Here is a 19,124-nt window from a genome sequence, read left to right as displayed (position 1 = left end):
ACCTTCTCTACTACCGAGGAGCCCTTTATCTACATTGCAAGCACAGCCGGACGAAGCGGGGACACTGCGCCTACAGCGACGGGCCACGCCGCCTGCAGCTGTGAATGGGGTTACTGTGAGGACTGGAATGTGAGCTAAAAGGGACTATATTTTACTCATTCAAATTGGGCCATTTTGTTGTAATATGGAATGCCAGAGAATGATGTTATAGGAATGCACATCCATATTTATAAGGCTTTTTCCTATGGTGTGGGAATTCCAAGCACATCATATTCTGCAGCTCTCACACTGCCAGTGTTTAGGCTCCCCCAGATTTCTCACAGCTACCCTTTAGACCATGGCCGTGAGAACAGAGCAGAGGAAAAATGAAGTTGCTGTCCTCTTGAGTGAACTACAGATACACCCGTAGTGAAAATGAATTTTTAAAGAGAGGCAAAAGAAAAAGCATATAGAGTTAAAGACATCTGCTCTATGCAGAAGCGGCTAAGAATGGGTATTCAGTCTTTGTGTCCTTGACAGCAGCATGAGGTGTCAAAATCCTCCAACATATGACACTTCGGCATTTTTAAGTGAAACCCAGCTCCTCAGGAGTCAGCGGCTACTGAAAATGGAGGCTTTCCCCCCTGGGCTAAATAGTCCATGGACTAACAGAGTTAGCATTTTCTGACAAAGGTGTGGTATAATTCTAAAAACCACCTGCAGGCTTAGACTCCGATGTTCCTGTCTGAGTTTTATCATCAGTTGTTACCCACTTCATAGCCTGGGTCTGATCTGAAATAAGCAGGCCTCTCCCTGGTCTGTGATCTGGAGGGCTGTAAGGAACATCAAGGTCACTGAACTCCAAATGCAACCAAGTGTGAAGCTAACCAAACCACTCCGTGCTACAGCAGGTGAGCAGTGATTTCGTACAGATGGCAGACTTTAAGAACTGGAGGAGCCAGATCATCCATCATATTCATCCCCTTATTTTTCAGATGGGGATGATGAGGGGCAGAGAGCTTCAATGATTTCCCTGGAGGCCACACAGCCAGGTGGTGGGGAAGGCCAGGCACAGAATTTTTATTTCACCTATGGCCATGGAACAGCTGACTGTTATGTGTAGGGTCTTCAAAAAGGGCATCACTGTTGTTCTGGCCCCTATAACTCTCCTGTATATTAGAATTTGTTCTCCCTACAAACATGTAGTATTTTTATACTCAGGAAAAAAAAAGTCATTTTTCTTGTAAAGGGTCAATGATTTGCCACAAATTTTGGCAGGTGATAGATTCACTTGATTCAGAAAATGCAGGCTTATTCACGCTGCATTCATTCATTCTGCACTCAGTAGACAGGTTACAGACCACCACGGTGCAATGTTAGGCCGGCCGGCCGGCCGAGCTGGGATGACCACGTGTGGACACTAGAGGGCAATCTTTCCAAACGCAGTCAGTACACGCACAGTTCTGGGGTTTCCAAGGGCTGGGAAGTTTCTTAGGCCAGAGAAAAATGGCTCCCCCCCGCCGCCGCCCCCAAGATGGCATTATGATAGAAATCTCATTTCAAAAGAATGTCTTAATAATGGTGGCTAATCGGCCTGCCAGGACGTCCACTGTCAAATAGGTATCCGTGACTTTCCTCTCTCTGTTTTTAATAAACATACATACATACACAAACACGATATCGAACATAAAAAACATACATGCCTCTGACATAACTAACACCCTCATTCCATGCTGGAGTCTACGAGGGGGCGGTCTTTTATGCTGCTTACTAAGCATCAATACCAGCATAACGTTGTCATGGAAAAATGCAAAGCATTCATGCAAGTTAATAAAGTTAACTACTATTTCTATGACTTACCAGGAACATACTGCTTAGTCGACTGAAAAATAAAGCACAGTCTTTTGGGGGTGATACAGTTATATCTTAATGTCACTCCAAAAATCACATTTTCTATGATAATGGTCCCCATTTCCCTCCTCAAAGAGCAAAGCCTCTTTAGTTTTTAAAAGTATAACTAGAGAGCTGTGAGGAAGATTATGAATCCAGAGCAGAAGCAAAATTAGGCAGACCTCGGATGAGGAGGTACTGTCCAAAGGAGAGCACTCAGCTTAGTTATTCTGCTTTCCTCACAACTTTCTTTCTGTTAATAGAACTGTTGCTTCAGGGAAGTTGGTTGTTTTACATTTTAATTGTGAGACCTGATTCTTTAAACTTGTGCCTTGCAGTGTGACTCGGAATAACAGGCACTCACATATTTTTATTGAGTTTCAGCAGTGCAGAATTATATATTTTTCCCAATTCCAAATCCACTTCCTGGAGGGGCAGTGGCATGCAGTGTGATGTTAGCACAGACAGCATTTAAGACAACACACTAGTATCTAATTTTTAAAGAGCTCCTCGAAAGCCCTTATAAAATACAGCTGTTTCATGGATTGAACTCTGGAAGTCACTCCACTTGGAAAGGGCGTATTTATGAGCCAGGAGTTCAGAACTTCTTAGGAATAACAGTCCAGGAATCAAAAGACTTCACGAAGGGAAGGTAATATGGGGAGGGCGTCCACCGTTTTCTTTGGCGATCACCACCCCTTCCTCTTCTCCAACCTAGGAAAAGTGCTACACATGTAGCAGCGCAGCCAGCAAGAACTAAGAGCAGAACCTGGTTAGGACATGCTGGAATCTGAAGGAAGGGACTACGTTAGCTCTGAGGGCAGGACAGGGGCCCTGGGCCATGGCTGGCAGTAGGTATAAAGATCCAGGCACGTTCAGGTATGGTTCCAGGGTGTTAGCTATATTCAGCTGAGTGTGTGTGGACATGTAACCAAACACAGATCACAAAATGCATAGCTAATGTTCAGTAGAAACAAGAACATTTCAAGAAAATAGAAAATTTCCTTTGAGTACACTGCTTCATTGTATTGGCAGCTACTCAAGCCAGCTGTCCGCCCCCCATTCATTCATTTATACATTCGTTATTGTAGACTTACAGACAGTTGGAAACCAGCAAACCAGAGTCCCCCGTTCGTAACTTGGATCTCCTCCAAGCCTTCCCACCTCAGAGAAGTGCTTGCTTGGGCACTTCTGTCAGGTGAGTGAATTCTACCAGGCTATCAGGCAAACCTACACGGTCAGATCCCAGGTGTCTCTGCTCCTCTTGCTTTCCCTGGATTTCCCATGATCTCAATCACATTTAGTGAGTAATTGTTTTATTATATCTTCATTATTAAGGAGTTACCACCGGAGTCAATTTTATAGAGGAAAACTGCCCGGCTCTGCAGCATGAACAGGAGGGAGGTTTAAGAGCTGCCCGGCATTCCTCCAAGACAGGGTGGCTCAGGGGGAGCCAGATTTACAAATACGGCAAATAATAGAGTCTTACCATTCACTGTCCAAGTATGGAGATGTGCTGTGCATGCCCTCAGCTAACAGTCAACCCTGTGTTCAGGGATTATGGGCCACATTTCCAACTCTCCCCTCCCACCAAGTCCTGCAGCTTCTCTTGGGTACCTGTCCTCATGACATGCAGTTAAAAATGAGGGAACAACTCGACAGAACAGGAGTGGAGTTGTTATGCAGGTGGGTACAATGGTGATGACATACCTCTCCCAGGTGGACAGAAGGCTTCCAGAGAACAGAGTCAGGGTTGAGAGAGCAAAAATTCCCACCAGAAGCTCCCCTTGGATCTCCCGATCCCTTACTCAAGGCCACTCTCGGGATGTTCCCACTTCCCACTTCCCACCATCGCGGGCCCCCTCCTAAGTCTGACTTGCCAATCTCAAGCTGTCTTACCTGAAGAGTTTTGACTTTGCCCAGGATGTTGTCCTGTGACATTGCTTGAACTGTCTGCTCACTTTCTGCTCCCCCATCAGGGATAAAAATACTGTCATGGGAAAATGCCCGGGTTCCCATAGAATAGTTGAAGGACCTGGAATGCAAATCATGGGCTTCATTTTATTAGGATGATAATAATTCTTTTGGCAATTCAGCTTCCTGTTCCTTCTGATTTAGGGGACTCCCCCACAACCCCTGTCTCATTCAGAGAGCACTTCCAGCATTGTGTCCTTTTCTGCGAGGTGTCAGCCAAGTAGCTGGGTAGGAGAAAGGGTCTCCCAGAAATAAGGGAGCATGTCTCCAACACAGGTTTTAGAGCCACTCAAGGAGAGAACTCAAAGACAGCTCTTGACTTGTAGAGGACCTGGTACCCGAGGCCCTGGCTGGAATTGTAACTGGAGGAGCCCATGTCCTGACGAGCCTGAGGAGCTGCCACTATCCATTTTCCCCCAGTAAGTCCTGTCAGCAACACTTTTGAAGTCACATGCAGATCTAGAGGTAAGAGGCAAGAGATTCTCTCTTTCAGATGACAATCAAATTGTTAGAAAGACCCGTACATCTAAAACAAAGACTTGACACAGCCCAGAATTGCTGGTCGGGCCTACAGGAAGAGTCTCTGGGGCTGGACTTGAAGAGAAACGCGCGTTGGGGCAATCCCGATGGGCTTCACGCACACTGAGCAGCTCATAAGTGGTAGGTACCCAACAGCACGTTTCAGTTGAAGCGTTGTGCTTCATGGAGTCCGGACTTCCGCCTGGCGGCGGGGGGGGGGGGGGGGGGGGGGGGGGGCTGCAGGAAGAGGAGCAGCAGAAGCTCACTGTTCCTCACTCAGCCTCAGCTACTAACTGCTCTCTGAGAAGGCTGCTCCCAGGGGCAGGCAGAACCACACCCTCTCTGGGAGGCAGGGCAGGTACATTCCCATGGTGCCAGGTGCGCAGGCGGACTCTCGGGTGAGAGAGTCCCGCTCCCCTCCTTAGAGCAGGGTCTGGCCTGGAGCTTTTATCAGTGACCTGGGGCCAGCAATGGGGGGAAAGGCACCTCCAGCTGGGCCTTCTAAACTCAGTCACAGATGTGCAGTGGGCAGGTTCCTGACCAAATCTAGACAGAGTGAGGAAGACTGAGTACCAAATCCTGTCTTCGAAAAGCGTATGAGGTTGAGAAACGAAAAACTTGGATGCTAGCCTCCTGGCTGGGTGACCCTCATCAATACCAGTAATAGCTGCCTCCAACCCCCACCCTGATGAAAAAGCGCCGAGAGTTTGACTCCCATCATTTCAACCCCAATCCCTTGCTGCAGATGGAACTCAGGGGGCAAATAACCTTATCTAAAGTCATCCGAATAGAAGTCGTAGATGAGAAAATGAGCTGCAGAGAACAGTCTCTCACCAGCCAGCGGAAGTGTTTCAAAGCAGCGGAAGGTCTTAGAGTCTTCCCTCTAGGGAGTGAAAGAGGGTGTGGGGGGGCCAATGGGAGGGGAAGACAGGACGCAAATGCCATGTGGACTGGAACCTGGGAGGATTAGAGATACTAAATAGCTAGAAGAACGGGCAAGTTTTCAGCTAAATAACACCAGACACCATACAGCGGCAACCCACTTTATGAAATAGGAGGCACTGTCTAGGATATGAATGTGAAAAGAATTAAATACCTCCTGGGCGCCTGGGTGGCTCAGTTGGTTAAGCGACTGCCTTCGGCTCAGGTCATGATCCTGGAGTCCCGGGATCGAGTCCCACATCGGGCTCCCTGCTCAGCAGGAAGTCTGCTTCTCCCTCTGACCCTTTCCCCTCTCATGCTCTCTCTCTCTCTCATTCTCTCTCTCAAATAAATAAATAAAATCTTTAAAAAAAAAAAAAAAAGAATTAAATACCTCCTTATCTCCCTGTCTTCAGAGACTCTGTGGCCTCTGTTACAAAATGAACAACGAGGCTTACCTAAAGAGGCTATGAAATAAACTTTTCATCTAAAGTTACAGAATCAAATCTTTTATAGGAAGTGCCATCAGAAGAGAATCAAATCTTTTAATATTCCGTCTAAACATCAGATTCCTGGCTATGATTCAGATGGGAGAAGACACAACCAACTTCATGTCTACACAGTGTTTTTACAAGTGGCTTAGACACATATACATGCTTTCAAATATCCTTACAAACACATATATACACAAGTCATTTTAGAAGCTTAATAAATGTTTACTAACAAATGTGTACTACAGTTGTGTGGCCACATCACTCTGGTGGTAGGCCAAATCCCATTCCAGTTTCTAAGGCAAACTTGACTGAATCATGAGCTTGATCTCCCTGATCCCATTCTTTTTCCAGGTAGGCTAAGAATCGACACTCTCCTACCCTTCTGTGTTACCCCAAATGTTCCTTGCTGCCAACCACAACGAATGTCCATCCATTCCTCACTTCCAGATAATCACATTGAAAAACAGAGAAAAATGAACAGCAATGATAGCAGTAGTGATAATCACAATAATAGTGGCAGTCACAATGGTAATATTAATACTGGCTAGATTTTATTGGACACTTGCTATGTCCCTTTCGTATGTGCTAACCTCTGTAGTGTAATATCTGAGTCCTTTTGACACATAATATTTAAACCGTATGTGGTAGGTGCTAGTATGAAGCGTATTTCCAGAAGAGGAAACTAAGGCTTGAAGACAGTGGGTGACTTGCAATGAATGAAGTGACTGTATACATGTGGATCTGTTTCTGGCCTCATTTCCATTGGTCTACTTGTCTATTTTTACTGCAATAATCCCACTCTGTCTTAATTACTACAGCTTTTTAATGAGTGTTGGTATCTAGTAGTTTAACTTCTCCAGCTTTGATTTTTTTTTGTCAAGATAGCTATTCTTATCTCTGCATTTCTGCATAAATTTACATACATATACACACTTCAACACACTCCTAGAATTGCTTTTGTGATGGCATTAGATCTACAGATAAATTGTGGGTAACTAACATCTTTACATACTTGATATTTTAATCCATGAGCATCAGATATCCCTTCATTTGTTTAGATCCCACTTACTTTCTCTCAATAATGTTTTGTAGTGTTGTGTGTAGAGGCTTTATACATATTTTGATAGATTTATTCCTACATATTTGATGTTTGTGAACCGACCGCAAATGGCATAGCCTAAAATTTTTATTTTTTAATTGTTTATTGGTGGAATATTAAATACAATTGATCTTTGCATATTGTTCTTAAACTAGGCTTAGCTAAATTTATTAATTATAATAATATGACTTGATTCTTTCGGATTTTCTACGTATATAAGCAGGTTGCCTGTGACAAAAGGCAGTTTTGTTTATTTTAAATCCATCCTTCCTTCCTTTTTTCCCCCTCCCTTCCTCTCTTTTTTTGGTCACATTGCATTATCTAGGAACTTCACAGAGTTGAAGAGAAGTCGTGATTGGTAGACTCGTCATGTTCCTGAACTAAGCAAAAATGCATTCAGTATTTTACCATTAAGTTATGTTGTAACCTATAGAGTTTTTGTAGGTTATATCACTGCTTCTTCGAAAAGACAGGCAGTCTATCATCTTTTATTTATAGCTGATATTAGGATTTTTCTCTTTGCCTTGGTTTACAGCAGTTTTACTCTCTTGTGGCCAGTGTGATTTTCCTTTAATTTATCTAGCTGGGGATACATAATACTTCCTAAACCTGTTGCTTGTGGCTTTCATCAGTTCTGGAAAATTCTCAGCCTTCAAATACTGCCTCTACCCCCTTTTTCCTTTATTCCTCCTCTGGTTCTCTGATGTTAGAATGTCTCCCCATGAGCCATATGTCCTCATGCTGTTTTCTGTACCTGTCAATTCTTTTTACTCAGTATGACTTAGTATGGATTTTTTCTTTTATTTTTTTTTAAGATTTTATTTATTTATTGGTCAGAGAGAGAGAGAGAGGGTGCACAAGCAGGGGGAATGGCAGGCAGAGGCAGAGGGAGAAGGAGGCTCCCCAGTGAGTAAGGAGCCCAATGAGGGACTTGATCCCGGGACTCTGGGATCATAACCTGAGCTGAAGGCAGACACTTAACCGAATGAGCCACTCAGATGTCCCTTAGTATGGATTTTTCTACTGACCTAGACTTCAGCTCATTAATTCTCTCTTTAGTTGTATCTAATCTGCTGTTAAAACAATCTATTGAGCACTTAATTTCAGTAGCCTTTTTCATATCTAGAATTTCAATTTGATTCTTTTTAATAGATTCTAGTTCTCTGGCAAAATTCTCTATCTTGTCAACTATTTTATTGAATGTATTGATCACAATTACTTAAATATCTGAAACTCCAGTATCTTTATCATCTTTGGGTCTACTTCTATTATTTTGTTTTTCTCATAGTCTGTTTCTCAACTGGTAATTTTTTTATTGAATTCTATATATCAAGAATGAAACATTATAGAGGCTGGTTTCTCTCCTCCCAGAGAGGACTCACCCACTCCTTCAGCCATTAGTGGAGGAGAGCAGATCACCTCAATCCTATTAGGGACTGAACTGACCACAGCTGGTTAGCAATCTTTGTAAGGCTCAGACTACCTCTGCTTTGTCCTCACTTCTAGGGTACAGGCCTCCTGTTGTCTCACCTGACAGCCTGGGTTGCTTCCTAAGGTCCCCCTCCTTGGTAGACCCCAATTTTCATCTTTCCAACATCACAGACTGTCAAAAACTCTGCCTTGCCTTTCAGCCTCTATCCTTGTGCAGCTTTATCAAAAATTCATCAGAAGGAAAACTGTTGCCTAGATTTAGATTCTTTCTTCCGAGTTCCTCTTCTCTTGGGGATTTCAGTTCTTCAAGTCCTGGCTGTCTCGGCAGCCACAAACTCCAGTTTTTGTATTCCAGGCTCCAGAAGATTGCCGACAGCTCTGCTGTCTTCTCCTCTTGGCAGTCACTCTCAGGCTTTTTTTTTTTTTTTTTTGGTCTCTTGCTCTCCACCAGGAGTCACCTAATGCCCACAGGGGAGAAGCAATATGCAGGAAGTTGGGCTCAATTCAGTGGGCTTCCATTCTCTCCAGTATCTCGCTGTTGAAGTCTGATGCATTTGCAGCAATGAGATGCCTTTAAACAGATGTCTTTGTTCAAATATTCTATCTGCATTTCTAGTTGTTCTTGGTGGGAGCACTGATTTGCAACATGCTACTTCATCACAGCCAGAAGCAGAAGTGATTAAATAACTTTTTGATATTTATGAAGTTTCTACATTTGTCAGAACCTACTTATTTATATGGCTATGACTCTTAAGAGGATTACTTTTCAAAGTGAGCAAAAACATTTCTACCTTTTTCTTCTTAGATCTAGTTTTTGTCCTATTTTAAAGCTCTAAGAAACAGTGGAGGAGAATGGTAACTGGTTTATTAGTTATATGAATGAACACTCTCTTCTAAATATTTCAGTTTACATAATGCAAATTAACATTAAATCCTTGGCAAATTGTCTAATTTTAAATCTTTGGTGATCATGGTTACCAGTTCCGGTTCCAAACAACTCTACAATGTAGATTATTTCCTTTTCTCTGAAGGGGAAGCTGAGACAAAAAGTAGGTAAAAACACTGCCCAGAGTTCCACAATTTGAGACAGGGCTGAAAATCAAACTGAATAGGCCACGTGTGGAGATCTCAGCTTGAAACTATGTTCTTATGAACAAAGAGTTTGGTGGAATCATTGTCCTTAACAGCTGGGAACTAGGAATTACATGATTGGGAGGTGGTGGGGCAATTTAACACAAATTGTACCTTAGCAGAGTTCATCTGGACTTCTTTATTCTTGACATTTAAAGATCTTTCAGAACTGATTGCGAATCAGGCCAATCCTCCCCTTTCCTTTTATTATGAGTGAACCTAGAGGCAGGGCCTTGAGCCTCAAAGCTGCGACGTTCCCTCAGGCTTTATGTTCTCAAAAGAAAAAAAAGGCACTTGCTGTGTGGGAACCTTCTCTTCCCATGCCAAGAATACAGAGCAGCCTCGATCATGAGAAGAGATATATAAAGACCTCTAAAATCCCCCAGATTTTTAACTTTTAAATGAAGGACTGTCAATACATTTAACAGTCCTTTAAATTTAAACAAGATCTAAAGTCAAATGCAAAGCACCTATAGTAAAAACAAACTCTAGAAGGAAAGAAAGAGGCCCACTTGGGAAATTTGTAACAGCACCGGTCTCTGAGGAAGTCTTCATTAGTTCAGGGAAGAATCACAGCCATGCCTTATAAGAGGTCAGAAAAATGGTCCCTTTGGACTTGGAGGTCTGGGCAGTAGAAGTTCCTGAGGCCCTAGGGACAGAAAGCATGGCTGAGATGTCATAACTCTCATTTCTGTATCTCTGTCCTGGCTTTGTTGCTGTTGTCACTGATGTTATTGTTATTGGTGGAGAGGTTCAGGTTTCAAATATCTCTTCAGAGGCCTCCAATCAGCCCACAGAGCCCAGCTTTTGGTCTTTCCCATTCATTCTTGGCTGACTCTGACCATTATCCTTTCAAAGGCATAGACAGTGGAACAACCCAAGGTCACTCCTCTGGTTTCAACAATCGCTTTTTATTTTTTATTTTTTTAAAGATTTATTTATTTATTTGAGAGAAAGAATGAGAGAGATAGAGCACATGAGAGGGGGGAGGGTCAGAGGGAGAAGCAGACTCCCTGCCGAGCAGGGAGTCCGATGGACTCGATCCTGGGACTCCAGGATCATGACCTGAGCCGAAGGCAGTCACTTAACCAACTGAGCCACCCAGGCGCCCAACAATCACTTTTTAAAACGGTCTGTGTGACTCCAATACTACACTCTCCTCTCCCCACATGTCCAGCTACATAGTGGACCCTGCTACTTGGCTGTCCCACTGTCTGCAAACTCCACATCAATGAAATCAAAGTCATCAGTGTTTCCCACAAAACTCCCATTTTTTCCTGTTTCTTTGTTACCATCACCCCTCAGGCTCTGTGCTGTATGATTTTATGTGAGGTCAGGTCCAGGTTAGGGGAAAGCTGTGGTGCATTAGACCCTAATGAGTAACATCAGAAATTCTTCAAAAACAATGCAGAAATCAATGGGTAGGACTGAAAATCCTGAGCTCCCAGACGACTTCAAGCCTACACTCCATTCTGCCTGCACACGCTCCTCCACCCACCCCTGTTGCTCGGAGGCTCGGGCTGCTGCTCTGCACATCTCCGATGGCTCTCTCTACAGGGGAACCAGCAGCTGAAGGGGCGCGCTAATCCAGGGCACCGTCTGCACTAACAGATGGCAGGCCTTGCACAGCCGACAGTCACTGCTCATGGGCCCTTCTGTGACTACGCAGTCCACGACCTGACTCTCTTTGGACAACAGAAGCTGAGGGCCCGGATGAGAGGGAGACTTGACCAAGACAGAACCGAAACCAGAACGCAGGCACCTGAGTCACAGCTGACGGAGCTTTCTATTTTAACATGGTGTTTGTAGATGTTTGGATTTCTTTGGGAACAAAGACGCTATGTGAACAACAGCTGCTAGACTATGACAAGAAAGTAAGAGACTCCCTGGTTCACCCACGACTGCAAATCTTATACAAAAGAAGGTGAACCAATTTTATTGCTTAAATACCAAATCTGTGAACACCAAATGAGATCCCAGCATCCGTGAATTTTTTTTAAAGGTTTTTGTTTTTATTTATTCATCTGACAAAGAGAGCATACAAGCAGGGAGAGCGTCAGGCAGAGGGAGAAGCAGGCTTCCCGCGGACCAGGAGCCCGATGCGGGACTCGATCCCAGGACCCTGGGATCATGACCTGAGCTGAAGGCAGATGCTTAATGACTGAGTCACCCAGGTGCCCCTAAAGATTTATTTATTTGAGAGAGAAAGAGAGAGAGAGAGACGGGGTGGGGACAGAGAGAGAGGGAGAGAGAGAATCCAAGCAGACTCCATGTCCAGTATGCAGCCCAATGTGGGGCTCAATCTCATGACCCCAAGATCATGACCTGAGTTGAAATCAAGAGTCGAGGGGCGCCTGGGTGGCTCAGTCAGTTAAGTGTTTGCCTTTGGCTCAGGTCATGATCCCAGGGTCCTGGGATCGAGCCCCATGTTGGGCTCCCTGCTGAGTGGGAGGCCTGCTTCTCCCTTTCCCGCCACTTCGTGCTCTCTCTATCTCTCTCTCTCAAATAAATAAATTCTAAAAAAAAAAAAAAAAAAAAAAAAAAGAAAAAAGAAATCAAGAGTCGGACACTTAACCAACTGAGCCACCCTGGTGCCTCATTATTCTCCTTTCTGTGTCTATAAATTTGACTATTCCAGGCACCTCATACAAGTGGAATCATACATTTGTCCTTTCGTGTCTGGTTTATTTCACTTAGCATAATGTCTTCAAGGTTCACCCATGTAGCATGTGTCAGAATTTCATCTTTTAAGGCTGAAAAATATTCTACAAGATGTATAATACCACATTTTGTAAGCCCATTCATCTGTGGATGAGCATTTTAATGCTGCTATGAACACTGGTATTAATCAAGATTTTTAAAAATGTGTAACTATAGCATCCTGACTTATAACTATGTGTAGACAAGGCTAAAAGATAAATAGGTGTTCCCCATGTCCTCATTTCACACCAACGATCTGACATCACTTTCATATCCTCTACCCAAATTAAATAGTCACTGTCTGTAAAGATTAGTAGAGACTTTAACAGGACAAAAGAAGAACAAAGGAGAAGGAGAAGAGGGAGAAAGAAGAATTTCTTGACATTTGCCTAAAATCATGGGAAATTTGGAGGTGCAATGCTTGAAATGCTGACTGTGATATCTGAGTCACAGAGCCACAGCCCCTAGGGTTCCATCCTGACCCCATACGCCCCAGGAGGCTTAAACACCATGAACAGGACTACTAACTGGAGAGGAAGAAAGCGTTCTTCCTCCTTTCAGAGGAAGAAAAGACTCTTCTTCCAGGAAGCAGGAGGAGCTGTGTGGGGGCGATAGGATTTGAGGGGGACTTTGAAGGATGAGTGGGGCCTGAACAGAGAGGTTGGCACCGGGCAGTCCATGGACAGGAAGAGCCCAGAGAGGATACTTGGGGAATGGAGAGGTGTGTCTTCCAGGCTGCTTGAAGTAGGGTAACGCTTATGTGAGTGCTTGCACAATCCTCAGTGCTTTCCATATCCTACCTCGTTTAATCCTAACAGAAGCTTCATGAGGTAGGGCCTAATATCCCCCCCACTTACAGATGGGGAAACTGAGACATCTAGAGATATAGTTCCTGCCCAAGGCCACCCAGCAGATTAGTGGGAGAACGAGGTTTGAGCAGTGGGCACCTGGGTCGAGTCTGAGCACGAACTCCCTGCACTACAACACGGCCTCCGATTCACAGAGCCAGAGTCATTTGGGGTCCCGTTGTGCAGAGCTTTAAGTGCCAGCAACCATTGCAGCTTCCTCTGGGGAGATTTTAACAAAAGGGAACTGCTGGAAGTTTCTGTACTGGCAAGTTAACGGCTCTAAGGTTGATGCAGAGTTTGAGAGGAAGCGGAATTGGAGAGGACTTCAGTTGGAGATCATTTGCAGATGTCAGTCATATTCCCACAGGCTGGAGGTAAAACCAGGCCACAGTGACAATTATATGCTCACTGGCTCTTCAGCTGCCGTCAGGGGTTCTTCCACCTACTTCGGAGCTCTCCCACACACGTCTTTGTGTTCAAGAACGGATCCTCGAGCGGCCGCTGTCCCCCTGGGTGGGGGGCGGGGCAGAGAGCACCATGCCAGCAACTTTCCTCCAGAGGTCCAGGAAAACAAAGCTCTTCATACCATACTTGCAGTGACTTTAGAAGGCTGAAGTCATTTTAAAATTAAAAATAATAGGGGCGCCTGCGTGGCTCAGTCATTAAGCGTCTGCCTTCAGCTCAGGTCATGGTCCCGGGGTCCTGGGATCGAGCCCCACATCGGGCTCCCTGCTCAGTGGGAAGCCTGCTTCTCCCTCTCCCACTCCCCCTGTTTGTGTTCCCTCTCTCGCTGTGTTTCTCTCTGTCAAATAAATAAATAAAATCTTAAAAAATAAATAAAATTAAAAATAATAAAAATAAAAGCTTCTCCTGAGCAGAGGTTAAATGTGTGAACTTTATATTGTTTTTGGTGTGGTTACTAGCATAATCATCCAGGTCTATGTATTATAGCACAGTGGGACAAACCATTCAGGCCTCAGCTGAGTTTTCTGAAATCTTTGACAAATTTAAACGCAGAAATGGGCCCTTCAAATCAGCCCTGTATTTTGATCTATGTGCTGCCAAAGTGCACCCAAGAGGACTATATTATTTATCCTTAAATAGCCTTTTACAGCTTCTCGGTAGAATTATGACAGTCAGTCTGGCTGACTCTGAGTAAATAAAAGAAAAGGAGGTGGAGTTGGAGAGCAAGAGCAGTGTGTCTTTCTTCCTCTCCTTCCAAACCCATAATAACTTAGATCAAAGGGCTTAAATGTAATAAGATGTAGGTAAAACAGGACCCCCTAAGCCACTCCAAGTCTTTCTAAGGGCTAATAATCAATAGTCAATTCTGTTAGAATAGACTCAACATATTAGAAGCCTCTGGCCTCCAGTTAGTAGTCCTGTTCCTGGTGTTTAAGCCTCCTGGGGCATATGAGGATATGAAAGTGATGTCCTGCTTACGGGCACAGCCACAGCCATGGTCCCTACATCCTTGAGCACCGGCCACATCAAAGTCCAGGACAGAAAGACCAACTGGCCAGGTGGGTCCCATGCTCATGCCTATTTCTCTTGCTGTATTATGGTATGGCTACTCTAATCATGCCTTAAATGAGAGAGAAGATAAAAGTGCTGCTCATACTGTAAAGTGCCACACAGCCATGATTCCAACAATAATGGCGTCCTCTTAAATCCACCACAGTACGAGGAGCTGCATGAGGGCAGAGATCACGCCTGTTACCTTTGTTTCTCCCATAGAACTTCATACAATAAAATACGTAAATTTTTTCAGTGGAAGAGTAAATGATTAATCCTGTAGGAAGAGTCCGTTTCCCAGATGGGTAGGTCACTGAGGGAATGGAAAGCTTGAGGCAAACATGCTGATGGGAGGAGGAGGAAGATTTTCACACCATGGGCATTTTTCAGGTACGGCAGGCCTGTGCATAGTGGTGGGCCTCTGTCAATGGGTGGGTGAGTGAGAAGGACATGCATCATCTGAAAAGGCTTCTTCTGGGCCTCCTTTTCTATTCAGATCAGGGAAGTGCTCCAGGCTCTGCTTCCCCCCTTCTGTGTCAAACCCTCTCTCTCTCTCACCGAGTTTTCCTGGATTCATGCTCTGTCAGATGCAAGCAACGGAAACTAACTCTGTCCTACTCGACTGAAAGAAAATTTACTGGAAGAAGAGTGGGGGCTTGAAGAACCAAGGAAGCTAGAGTCCAAGCCTGAAAAAGACATGAGTGGAACTGCAGAGGTGCGGGCACTGGGAGGCACAGCAGCCGCTGCGCCGTGGGAAGAGCCTGCTTATGGGCACAGCCACAGCCGTGGTCCCTACATCCTTGAGCACCGGCCACATCAAAGTCCAGGAGAGAAAGACCAACTGGCCAGGTGGGTCCCATGCTCATGCAAGGCTGCACTTGGGGGAAAGTGGAGGATCGGGCCCTTTGGCTTCTGTCCTAGGAGCAGGCACTATGTCTTATGAGAGGCACACACAGAGGCAAACTTGATGACATGGAAAAAAAAAACAACTATTGGGAAAGGAAACTGGATGCTGACAGCTGATTACCAAAAACAGCCACTGCACCATGCTTCTGATGCTGTGTCTTGATTCTTCTTTCCAACTTAGCCCACCCAGATGGACAACGCCTCTGAAAAGCACTCTGGTGTTTTGATTCTGCTTCTCTTGCAAGAGGGTTGACTTTCTTTCTTGGTGGTGTGTGACGCTGCCTGACAGCCAGGGATGCTGTTCCCCATGCTACTGGGATGCCTAAGCCCTGGGCCTCCAGACTCTCAGGTACGGCAGATAATCTATTTCTTTACTGTTGAAGACACTAGTTGTGTTTTTTGTTACAGCTGAAATCATCCTACAGGATGATGCAGCCTTCTAGCCACTACTCTACACACGAGGCACATCCTAAGATCACTGCCAACATCTAACCTCGGAGCGTGAGCCTACACAGGGAAATTCTCCACACCCATAAAAGGAGAAGGCTTTCTGCAGCTGCACTGTTCACACATCTCAGGCCAGCCCCCCTACTCCTTATCCTTTGTCTTTTTTGGATAAGCATCATGTAATTTGGGACCACAGATATTGGGTAATTACCATAGCAATGATTTGGGATTCACTTCAGGAATAAGGAAATATAATTATAGTCCCATTGCAGCTTGTTGCCATGACAACAGGGGCAATTGCAATTGATCAGCAGTTTTCTTCTAAATAGATCCGTGAGTCTCATTCAAATGAAATGCTAAAGAGCAATTAAGTATCCTCATCAGACAAACTAGAGTTGCTGGAAGAGACTGGAGTCAGATTCTATTTTGTGTGGCATCTTGAAGGCACATGCCAGACTTTGGTATCCTATGAAAATATATGGTGCTCCACAGGCTATGGAGTACCAATCACCTAATAATTACAACAGAAACAGGATAGGTCAAAAAAAATTCAAGGAAGAGGAGGGAATTTTGGAATCTTAAAACACACCCTCTTAGAACTGGAAGTCAAAGGGTCATTTACTCCAGCCTCTGAGCTCAATCCTGTGTCTCCATCGCATAGGACGAGCAATCGTCTAACCTGCCCGTAAAGTTCTGTAAGGTTTGCATGTGGTCTGTTTCCACAACTCAGTTGCTCCTCCTGAAGAAAGACCTTTTCAGAAACCTCTCTAGTCACCATTTCTGAATCAATTTAGTCTTGGTCTATGCTCTGGAAATAGAAAACTAGTACCAACACCCTCTTTATCTCAGTAATAATACTACCCTGCATTTGTAAACTGCTCTTTTATAGCAGATAGTGGGAATATCACATGTGGGTTTTTTGGTCCTCATAATAAGCTGGGGAGAGAGCATATCCATTTCACAGATGAAGGGGCTGGCTTGGTCAAGATCACAGAGCTCAGGAGTGAAAGAAACCGCATGCACAAGAGACCCTGACTCCCGCTCTGTTGCTCTCCCACACGCTGTGTCAACAAGAACTGCAGATCCATCAACCTCCATCCCCTCTATACTTACTCCACCTGGCTCCACTCGTTCTCTGGCTTAGTGCCTAAATTTCATGCATTGAACGGTCTTGTGCCTCTTTTCTAGTCCCTGTTCAATCAGCACATCCCAGGTTCCTAAGGGTAGAGTATAAATGCTCAAGTCACTAAGTCTTTTCTGACTTCACCTTCTGAAAAGCAGCAAGGCCGAGTGATCTAAGGTACCACAAGGGTACCAGGGAGCCCAAGCTCCATGGCAATCCCACCGATGACATGTTGTCTTACTACACTGTGTCAGTGGCTCAGGAGAACAGTGAGCCTCTTTACCGTGGTGGGAAACTAAAGGATGAAGTACATGAACACTGAACATAGAGTGGGAAGAGTCAGTATGGCAAAAAAGAGCAGTATTTGCACATTCAGTATATGAATAATCTGAATGCCTGCTAAGTGCTAGGCACAGTTCTAGAGGTTGGAAATACAATGAATACCCATGCAGGCCTACCCTTATGGAAGGGTAAACTGTGAGAACAATGGCAGGGAGGCCTGATCTAGGCTGAGGGAGGCAGAGTAAGCTTATTCCCCGAGGAAGGCACATTTGTGAAGAAAAATGAAGGATAAAAGAGTAATGAGTTGGGTGAAGCAAGTGGAGATGGGGGATGGGGTTGTTCCAGACAAAAGGCCGGCCACATGCAAAATCAGCTGACTTGGATTCTGTCACACTTCTAACACTAACAGCACCGCACTGTGATCTCTTCAAGTCTCAGTGTCTCCATCTATAAAGTGAAAGTATTGGATCAGAACTAAAAATTACCTTAGACTTTTAACACGTGTGTGTGTGAGTGTGTGTGTGTGACTACTAAATAAGGGTGTAAGTAGAGAGTAGGATTTATATTTCCTTTTGTGTGTATGTGTGTGCAGAGGGGCTGCATGGGGTCAATCACCGGCAATTTTTTCTTCTTTTTACAGTCCAGATGTCTCTTTTTTTTTTTTTTTTTTTTTAAAAGCATCTATCCTGCCATGAATTCAAAGGAATGGATTCTAGCAGCTCAGGCCCCTTTCTGCTGGTTCTAAAAAAGTGTGCTTTTCTGGGAGGAGCAGGCTGGCACTTGAACCCAAGGACCTTTCTCTTTTGCTTCCTTCTTTTTCTGATCACTTTCCTTCACACGTTTCAGGAAGCTATCTTGGCTATTAGAGGGCTTAATATGCTCAATACAAAACATAAATTCTCTTGGCAAGGATCTTGTCCAACAGGACCTACAGCATTCTGGGTAACGTTGTAGACACTAACAGTCTTGTCATGGTGACTTGTGTGGGGCAGTCCTTTTTGATGGAACCCATTCCCTTGATGTCTATACTATCACCTTTCTTATAGATCCACACGTGTGTGGCCAAAGGAACAACTCTACATATCCTAAAAGCCACAGGCAACCATTCCAATAGGCAGTCTCAAACATGACCTGCAGCTTCTCCCCAGGTCCTCTGTCCCTTCAAGCCAAATGCGTCCCTCCGTCCTGGGCACTCAACACCCTCAAGCAAATGGGCACTGCTGCCTCTCCTTCCAACCAGCCTGCTCTAGTCTGCAGTGATGTCCTAACTTCAAAATTACCCTTTTCTGTTCTCCCCCACATTTCTACCTCCTATTTTGGGAATTTAGAAGAGGAGAATAAGCCCTGAATCTCCCCTGCCAATATGAACTTATCCCCTCAGCCAGATACGACCTCATCAATGCCACATCCATTACTTTGAAACAAAATCTTAGAGATATAATTCACATGTCATAAATCCATCCTTTCAAAGGGTACATTTCAATGATTTTTAGTATATTCAAGGAATTGGGCAACTATCATCACCACCACCACCTAAGTTTAGTTTCTGATCATCCCCCAAAGAAACTCCATACCCATTAACAGTCACTCCCCCAACCCACCCCATGCCTGGCAACCACTAATCTTTCTGTCTCCATGAATTTGCCTATTTGAGTCTTTCATATAAATGGAATCAGGTGGTATTTTCTAACTTCCTTCTTTCACTTAGCATAATGTTTTCAAAGTTTATCCATATCATGCCACGTATCAGTATTTCATTCCTTTTTATTCCCAAATAATATTCCATTGTATAGATATACAACCCATTGTATTTATCCATTCATCTTTTTTTTTAAGTCGGTATGGATGCCAACATGGGACTGGAA

At 44.4% G+C, this 19,124-nt stretch overlaps 1 protein-coding gene across 15 annotated transcripts in view; it reads right to left on the bottom strand.

The window, feature by feature from the left end:
• CRACD (capping protein inhibiting regulator of actin dynamics) overlaps window positions 1–19,124 on the bottom strand; it is a 258,544-nt gene that overhangs the window by 24,809 nt on the left and 214,611 nt on the right. For 13 of the 15 annotated variants that reach the window (XM_027597477.1, XM_027597476.1, XM_027597475.1 and 10 more), the window contains one exon: window positions 3,769–3,904. The exons of 1 other annotated variant lie outside the window; for it this stretch is intronic. In XM_027597477.1, the coding sequence (XP_027453278.1) occupies window positions 3,769–3,904 (136 nt within the window). Of the gene's footprint in view, window positions 1–1,839; window positions 1,862–3,768; window positions 3,905–19,124 lie in introns of those variants that run through there. One more of the 15 variants, XM_027597486.1, reaches the window with a different exon arrangement.

The sequence above is a fragment of the Zalophus californianus genome, chromosome 2 (assembly GCF_009762305.2).
Source record: "Zalophus californianus isolate mZalCal1 chromosome 2, mZalCal1.pri.v2, whole genome shotgun sequence".
NCBI classification, from domain to species: Eukaryota; Metazoa; Chordata; class Mammalia; order Carnivora; family Otariidae; genus Zalophus; species Zalophus californianus.
The sequence above is the reverse complement of the archived record's forward strand: the minus strand, read 5'-3'. Positions and strand labels throughout refer to the sequence as shown.